Source organism: Camelina sativa, chromosome 12 (genome assembly GCF_000633955.1).
Source record: "Camelina sativa cultivar DH55 chromosome 12, Cs, whole genome shotgun sequence".
Lineage (NCBI taxonomy): Eukaryota > Viridiplantae > Streptophyta > Magnoliopsida > Brassicales > Brassicaceae > Camelina > Camelina sativa.
The window spans coordinates 7,480,126-7,488,500 of record NC_025696.1 but is presented as its reverse complement, the minus strand read 5'-3'; the positions used below and the strand labels follow the sequence as shown (position 1 = coordinate 7,488,500).

Here is an 8,375-nt window from a genome sequence, read left to right as displayed (position 1 = left end):
AAACAGAGTTTGGGAACGAACCCAAATCAAGCTGAAGTAAACTTGATTGGATGCGGTGGTCGATTGCGACTTCGATTGCTTCAACGGCTAAAGGGTTTCTTCATCTTCATCGTCATTTTCTGAAGAACACTGATCCTGGGTTTGCTCTTGCTCTTCCTCCGTCTTCCTCAAAACTTTTCCCTTTCCGTCTCTGGGTACGAGCTTTCTCTGGTTCCACTACTGATTACAAAGTCGTATTGAGAAGCGGGCTTCACAATCTTGACTGCGAAGATGCGTTTAATTTGTTCGTGCTCATGGTCGAGTCTTACCCTCTTCCTTCAATCGTTGAGTTTAATAAAGTATTGACTGCTATCGCCAAGATGAAGAGGTATGATGTTGTAATCACTCTTTGGAATTGTGTTGAGAATACAGAACATTTGGAGATTTCACCTGATCTTTATACTTGCAACATTTTGGTGAATTGTTTCTGTCGCTGCTTACAACCCTCTTTGGGTTTATCTTATCTTGGGAAAATGATGAAGCTTGGTATTGAGCCTGACATTGTAACGGCTAGCTCCTTGGTTAATGGGTTCTGTCTCAGGAATAGTATTGGTGATGCTGTTTATGTTGCTGAGCAAATGGAGGAAATGGGAATTAAACGTGATGTTGTGGTTGACACTATACTCATTGATACTCTTTGTAAAAAGAGGCTTGTGGATAGTGCGCTGGAGCTTTTTAAACGTATGAGAAACAGAGGAGTTGAACCTAATGTTGTTACCTACAGCTCTCTCATTACTGGTCTTTGTAATGTTGGTAGATTGACTGACGCTGAGGGGCTACTGTTAGAAATGGACTCCAGGGATATCTACCCTAATGTTATCACTTTCACCGCATTAATCCATGCTTATGTGAGATGTCGGCAGCTTTTGAAGGCTGATGGTGTGTGCGAGAAGATGATCCAAATGTCTATAGAGCCTAATGTTTTCACTTACAGTTCACTTATCAATGCGCATTGCATGGTTGGTCGGGTAGATGAGGCAAGAAAAATGCTTAACTCGATGATAAGCAATGGGTGCACTCCAAATGTAGTCACTTACAGTACTCTTGCAAATGGGTTTTTCAAGTCGGCGAGGCTACGTGATGGGATTAATGTTTTATACGAGATGTCTCAAAAAGGTGTGGCTGAAAACACAGTCTCTTGCAACACTCTTATCCAGGGTTATTTTCAAGCGGGGGAGATAGATCTCGCTCTAGGTGTTTTTGGAAAGATGGCTTCTATTGGTCTGCCTCCCAATATTAGGAGCTGCAACATAGTGTTAGCTGGTCTATTTGCTAATGGGGAGGTAGGGAAAGCATTGAAAACATTCCAACATATGGAAAAGACTAGAAATGATCTTGATATTATTACCTATACTATCATGATTCATGGGATGTGCAAGGCTTGTATGGTGGAACAAGCATATGATTTGTTCTGTACGCTCAAATTCAAAGGAGTTGAGCCTGATTTTGCGGCATACACGACAATGATCTCGGGATTGAATAGGGGTGGCATGCGGACTGAAGCAAATGCGCTGAATAGATTTTTTGAAAAGGCACGCGCACTGAAACGAAAGCGCATCAGCTGAAGTATCATAGGGGGCTTTTTCTTGAGAGACATTTACGGACTCAGGGCTCCCTCTTATCGGATGCCTGCTCCTGGAAAGAAGAACACAAATCTTTGTGATGGAAGCCTGTGTATCAAAGAATACAATAATGTGGCCAGAAAATTCAAACGAAAAGTTGAACAATGAGCTGAACAGAATCCGAATCCGGCTGGTGTTTTCAAATCCACATGACATGGTCTTAGAATCATGAGAAATCATGAAGTATTTGGTTAGTAAGAAGCACTGTATCCCTCCAAAGACATAGGCTTTGTTTTTAGTTGTTATCAACTACTCTTTAAATCAAGAATTTCTTCTCATTGTGTTGTTAATTCTCTTGCAGGTTTCCACATTGCAACTGGATACTAGGAGATGAGCTACCTGGATTGTAGATTGAACCCTTTAACATGTTCGGATGCAAGCAACTATGTACTTTGGGACTCGTCGTATGTACAGCCCATACCAGAAACATGTTCCTTAACATGCTACATTCTTTCTTCTACTAACTTAACTCTGTTTCTGTGTTGTATTTCTTACAAAAATACTTAAACCAGTTATCACTCAGGTTGCTTGATGTATTATTTGTTACAAGCTTCCATAATGTTGTAACAAAACCATTTTTTCCCTACTATATGGTGGAAGTGTAACTACTTAAAAGATGCTCTTTTGATGTTATAGAAATGGATCAGATCAGCACCCAACAAGGTGAAACTATTCACATAAGAAAGCAGAAATGGAATTGAATCCAGAAACCAGAAAGACAATTTGTATTCAACTCATTAGAACTCAAAAGTATCATTCATATCTCTTTAAGCATTCCCATAAACATAAACGAACATCTTGTGAACAAAAAACAAACGACCCCAAAGAAGCCAATGTTGAACTCTGTTACATTTGCAGACAACTCTACTTTGGTTCTTTCGGGAAATGTAACTTAATAAGAGAAGGAAGCTCGACTAGCTCCACTTGCTTCTTACCGAGCAAAATGCTCTTCAGCTTCTCATCACAATTCACCACATTCTTGTTTTTAGGATCCTATACAAAGAAACAAAACCAATCACTCAATGTTCCATGTTCAAACCTATTTAGCAAAATAACATAGAAGTGATCCCATGTTCAAACCTGAAGATTGTTGGTCTTGATATAGGACCAAACACGCATGAAACAACCCAGACGGGAGATCTGAGATTGACCAACGAACTCACGTAGAGTAGATGGAAGATTCACAAGGTCAATCAAATTCCCAAGCTTCTTTGGATTATCTGTGATCGCCTTCTTCAACCTCTGCGGCAGCATCTTGATTCTAAACCCACGAGTACGACGAACTCAACACCAGATTCTCAACTGCCGTGGGGAAAACAAAAGGAAACGTTATTTATTACCACTAAATTCCCTTTGAGGAATTTCATCGAGCATGTGGCGTGCAATTGAAAAGCAAACGGACCTACTGACAAAAAAGACTTACCCGGCTAAATGGTAGAGGAAACTGAAAGCAACAACAAGTCAGTGTAAACCAACTAAAAGCTTTCTTAAACCGCAAATAGTTGCGATTTTAACGCTTTCGATCTTGGAGCCTGGAGGTATTCTCGAGTTTATAACGCTGGAGCTGTGATATGAAAGTCAAACCGTCAAAGTAACATATTTAAATGCACATCACTATTTATATTGAATAAATAATTAATATTTTTTGTTTTTTTTTTGTTCAAAGAATAAATAATTAATCTAAAGCTGGTTTTAGGATGAAAATAATAAAATACTACCAATTCGATTAACAATAAAATCTCAATTCTTCTGATTTGTTTGTCAAAATCCAAAAAGAATATATTCAGTTGCCTCCGTTAGACAAAATAGTAAATAGTCAAATATAATTTTGGAACCAAACTACAAAGAATATTGTATGATCAATTTCCGCAGTCTTTTTGTTTCACCATTAAAGATTCACACAACTGTTGAAACTAACTTTATAATGTCGTCGATTGTCATCATCATCATCATTAAGCATAGTTATTAATCAACCTTAACAAATGCAAAAAACAAAATGTACAACCTAAGGATATTTAGGGAGACGTACACGACATTCTAGTCGACCATCAAAAGAGAAACTCGATCTATTTGTCCCATAGATTTTGTCATCAACATTAGGTAACTTAGCTCTCATGACATTCTCACAAACTGCCGACATGTACTGTTTTCCCCATAGAGCAGAAGCTCCTGGAGAAAACCCTACTCTCACAAAAAACACCATATCAAGACCAACCACATCTCCTGTTACCGCAACTTCATCTTCCATTTCCCAAGCCGCCTCTTCGTCAATAACTTTGGTTTCGTCTCCCTTCACGATCACCTCGTTCTCCTCTCCACCTTTCTGCCCGAACGAATCGGCTCTTACCGTTGATACGAGCCTTCTCCGGTGAACCAGCCACACTGAGGGATTCTCGTACGTGACGTGGAGTTTCTCGTTAGGGTTTTTGATGGAGAACATTGCGGACCATACCGGGAGATTGTGATTGGCGAATGATATATGCATGGAGTGTACCTGTACGGTGGGTGGAGTTGGAGTAATCCATATGATAAACGAGACACATATGATGAAAGGACCGATGATCGTGATGGCTAGAAAGAGTTTGAAGACTATTGACCACTGTGAGATGTTAGCTGGTTCGGATTCTTGGGCGTTCGGTGATGATATTGGTCGGAGGTCCGGGACTTGTTCGGTATCGGTTAAGGTCACTAGAAGCGGTTCATTCATCTTTTCAACGATGATTTGTTCATTATCCATGTTGGGTTGATGATGTATTGGTGTTTTTACTTGTTTATATGATATCTCAAAATAGTTAGACAGAAAAGGATAATATTTATTTAGTTGAGATTATGGAAAAGATTCCATCCCCGGTACTAAATCTCATCCCCTTCTATGCTAATGTAAAAGATTTCATCCATTATACAACAACGAAATTAACGAGATCTTGATTCTCGAGTTTAACTCATTTTAACTCAATGTGAAGCTCCTTTTAAGATAATAAATATATAATATCATTCTAAATTAAAAAGTACTAGGTTCGGACCCGCACATACGTGTGGGTTATGTTTATATACCAATTTATTTTAGTATTTATAATCAAACTCATACTAATTGAGATTCTNTTGACCACTGTGAGATGTTAGCTGGTTCGGATTCTTGGGCGTTCGGTGATGATATTGGTCGGAGGTCCGGGACTTGTTCGGTATCGGTTAAGGTCACTAGAAGCGGTTCATTCATCTTTTCAACGATGATTTGTTCATTATCCATGTTGGGTTGATGATGTATTGGTGTTTTTACTTGTTTATATGATATCTCAAAATAGTTAGACAGAAAAGGATAATATTTATTTAGTTGAGATTATGGAAAAGATTCCATCCCCGGTACTAAATCTCATCCCCTTCTATGCTAATGTAAAAGATTTCATCCATTATACAACAACGAAATTAACGAGATCTTGATTCTCGAGTTTAACTCATTTTAACTCAATGTGAAGCTCCTTTTAAGATAATAAATATATCATATCATTCTAAATTAAAAAGTACTAGGTTCGGACCCGCACATACGTGTGGGTTATGTTTATATACCAATTTATTTTAGTATTTATAATCAAACTCATACTAATTGAGATTCTAGTTTGATTTTTGGTTTAGTTTATTAATGTTTGAAAATTTGAAATAATAATAGTTTCATGTTAATGTTTCTACGTTATATGGCTTAAATACAATGTTACGTACTATTACTATCTAGCTCATTTCTTAAAAGAGAGATAGAATACTCTAAACACATGTACATGATAATGTCTAATAATACTCTAAACGTACATATATAATGTCTCTTTTAATAAATGAGCTGGTTTCATTATTTTACAAGTACTTCTTAATTTTCTGTTTTCTTTATGGCTGCAAAATATAAAAACATATGACTATTCTAAACACAAACGTCTTATAATAAAACCTCACTGCGCTAGCTAATTAAATAAAGGCAGAAAATAAACAAATGCCGCTAACTACTACTCCTCAGTCCTCACTGTCCGGTGGGAAACTCACATTTCCCAAATCCTGCAATCAACCAAATTCATATTAATTAGAATGATATAAAATATTAAACATCATCATATCTTACAGTTATAACTATGAAGACACGATAGAACGTGAACATCTTAAAATTCTAAAACGCAATTAAAGAGAACACGATATAGCTGAACTTTCGCAACTGCCAACTACTAAACCATATTGCCACAATATTTCACCTTTTTAGCTTTTTTTGAATACCAGTTCATGAATTAACACTTGATTCTAAATTCAATTCAATCAAAATAAATGTAATCATATGATAATAAATTTGATAATATAGAGAAAAGGGATGATAAGATTAACGTACGAGGAGGTTGCGTGACGACGTGAGCAGCTCCACCAAAGTAGCACGTACCAACACGACGCGCGTTCTTCTGATAGTAACTGTTGAAAGCGTACGAAGCATGCGCTTCTAACGTCTCAGGATGATAACACGTGGCACCCGGCTGAATCGGACGGCAATCAGCTCCTCCTTCTCCGCAAGCGTAATCAAGAGCCGCCTGAAGCCTATCCCTCGCCATCTCTCCGTTCGAAACGCACCACGTCGACACCGGGACCTCATCTCCCTTACCGTTGACCGGAAACGTTGACCTCGCGGTGAACGGAACGTCGTACACCTTCCCTTCGTTTGGGTAGAACAACCCGTAGTTTCTCTCAGACGTTGGCCCTGGTTTCTGGTTCTCGTTNATTAACACTTGATTCTAAATTCAATTCAATCAAAATAAATGTAATCATATGATAATAAATTTGATAATATAGAGAAAAGGGATGATAAGATTAACGTACGAGGAGGTTGCGTGACGACGTGAGCAGCTCCACCAAAGTAGCACGTACCAACACGACGCGCGTTCTTCTGATAGTAACTGTTGAAAGCGTACGAAGCATGCGCTTCTAACGTCTCAGGATGATAACACGTGGCACCCGGCTGAATCGGACGGCAATCAGCTCCTCCTTCTCCGCAAGCGTAATCAAGAGCCGCCTGAAGCCTATCCCTCGCCATCTCTCCGTTCGAAACGCACCACGTCGACGACACCACCGGAACCTCATCTCCCTTACCGTTGACCGGAAACGCTGACCTCGCGGTGAACGGAACGTCGTACACCTTCCCTTCGTTTGGGTAGAACAACCCGTAGTTTCTCTCAGACGTTGGCCCTGGTTTCTCGTTCTCGTTAAACAACGCGAATAGGTAAACGTTAAGCGGCTCCCTCGGTCTCAACGGCGTCCCGTTACCCGTTAACACTCTCTTCACAAGTCCGACGTTATACGCCGCCGCGTTTGGTTCGCTTGCACCGATTTCGTTCTCGTCTCCAACGGAAGGCCACCCTGTCTCCGTCACCATCACCTTAACGTCGTTAAATCCGACGGCGGACATAGCGGCGTAAACGGCGTCGAGTTGAGCGTTGAAGAGACTGTTATACTTCAGTCCGGTGCCGGAGTCTATGTTTCCAACGTTTTCTTGAAACAGAGCGTAGTCTAAGGAGATTTTGTCGGCGTTCGCTGAGTAAGCGAAGAACGGGTAAGCATTAACCATGAGATACGACGACGTTCTTTGCAACAGATCAAGCATCGGTTTGATAACCGGTTCGATTAATTCCGGTTTAAAAGAACCGGAAGATGGCGGGTACGAATTAGCTAGCGCGCTAAGAGCAACAGGAGAAGAGATCTTGATCGCTTTGTCGAGGTTACGCTTGACCAGAGAGGTGTGTATGTTCTTCATCGCAGGGACGAGATACGGTGTCGTGTTCTTGGGATCGACGAACACTTCGTTACCGACGGCGATAGCTTCGATCTCCGTCGCTGGGAAGTGTGAAGCTACGTTGGTTTGAATCCAGTGGTCGGCGAATGATTGGTTTGATGAGGCCGAGGAGAGAAGCTCGTTGGGGAGAGCGACGATGACTTTGATTCCGGTGTTTGCAAGCGCGGTTAACACTTTTTTATCCGTGTCGTAGATTTTGATACGGTTGATTCCTTGTGATTTCAGGAGGCTTACTACATTCTTTGGTGACGGGAGGTTGTTAGCTATCCGGCCGTAATTAACTCCGATCATTCCAGACTCTGTGGAAACAAAAACGTTAAATGAGAAGAACATGAGGATACAGAGACGTATCTATAAACTAGCGTGAAGAATATGAAGAAAAGAGAAAACTAACCAGTGTGTGTGAAGGAAATGGTTGGGAAGAGGCAAAGAATGAGAAAACAAGGTAGGAAAGAAACGGCCATTGATTTCTTCAAGAACAGAACTGTGGTTTGATTGATAGGTATGGAGACGTACGAAAGATTAGCGTGTGTGCTTTGCCTGGTGAGGGGAGCTGGTCTATCGTTTTTATATGATTTATAGGTGTAAAGAAGTGGTGCCAAGTGGGGGATGTGGGATAACTAATTACACGGAAGACTTGTTGAAAAAAAAAGATAAACTGAAAAAGCGTATTTTTACATTATCTATTTAAAGCTTAAAAACATAAAATTCAGGTAAAAGAAACTTTCTAAATATTAACATACTAGTTGATTTTGAATTTGTTTGAAAAAGACTTTTAAGGTTTATTGTTTTCTTCAACAAAGACCTTGGTTCTTTCTATGTGCAAATAAATCCTTTCTTTTTGTGAAGAGAGCGTGACTCACTTTATCTTCTTCAACTAATCTTTTTTTTTTTTTTTTTTTTTT

General features: G+C 39.7%; 4 protein-coding genes across 4 annotated transcripts; 1 reads left to right on the top strand and 3 right to left on the bottom strand.

Annotated features, from left to right (window-relative positions):
• Nucleotides 17-2,271, top strand: LOC104730709 (pentatricopeptide repeat-containing protein At4g26800-like). The gene is made up of 2 exons (XM_010449906.2): nucleotides 17-1,851; nucleotides 1,963-2,271. Exon 1 carries the CDS (start codon nucleotides 51-53, stop codon nucleotides 1,602-1,604), a length of 1,554 nt encoding a protein of 517 aa, XP_010448208.1. The 5' UTR covers nucleotides 17-50; the 3' UTR covers nucleotides 1,605-1,851; nucleotides 1,963-2,271.
• Nucleotides 2,359-3,249, bottom strand: LOC104730708 (upstream activation factor subunit UAF30-like). Its single transcript, XM_010449905.1, has 3 exons — nucleotides 3,085-3,249; nucleotides 2,742-2,963; nucleotides 2,359-2,654 (listed from the first exon to the last, which is right to left on the bottom strand). Exons 2-3 carry the CDS (start codon nucleotides 2,913-2,915, stop codon nucleotides 2,526-2,528), a joined length of 303 nt encoding a protein of 100 aa, XP_010448207.1. The 5' UTR covers nucleotides 2,916-2,963; nucleotides 3,085-3,249; the 3' UTR covers nucleotides 2,359-2,525.
• LOC104730707 lies at nucleotides 3,667-4,398 on the bottom strand. The gene has a single exon (XM_010449904.1). It carries the CDS (start codon nucleotides 4,396-4,398, stop codon nucleotides 3,667-3,669), a length of 732 nt encoding a protein of 243 aa, XP_010448206.1.
• LOC104730706 (glucan endo-1,3-beta-glucosidase 12-like) lies at nucleotides 5,480-8,071 on the bottom strand. Its single transcript, XM_019234069.1, has 4 exons — nucleotides 7,865-8,071; nucleotides 6,737-7,769; nucleotides 6,022-6,305; nucleotides 5,480-5,699 (listed from the first exon to the last, which is right to left on the bottom strand). Exons 1-4 carry the CDS (start codon nucleotides 7,932-7,934, stop codon nucleotides 5,665-5,667), a joined length of 1,422 nt encoding a protein of 473 aa, XP_019089614.1. The 5' UTR covers nucleotides 7,935-8,071; the 3' UTR covers nucleotides 5,480-5,664.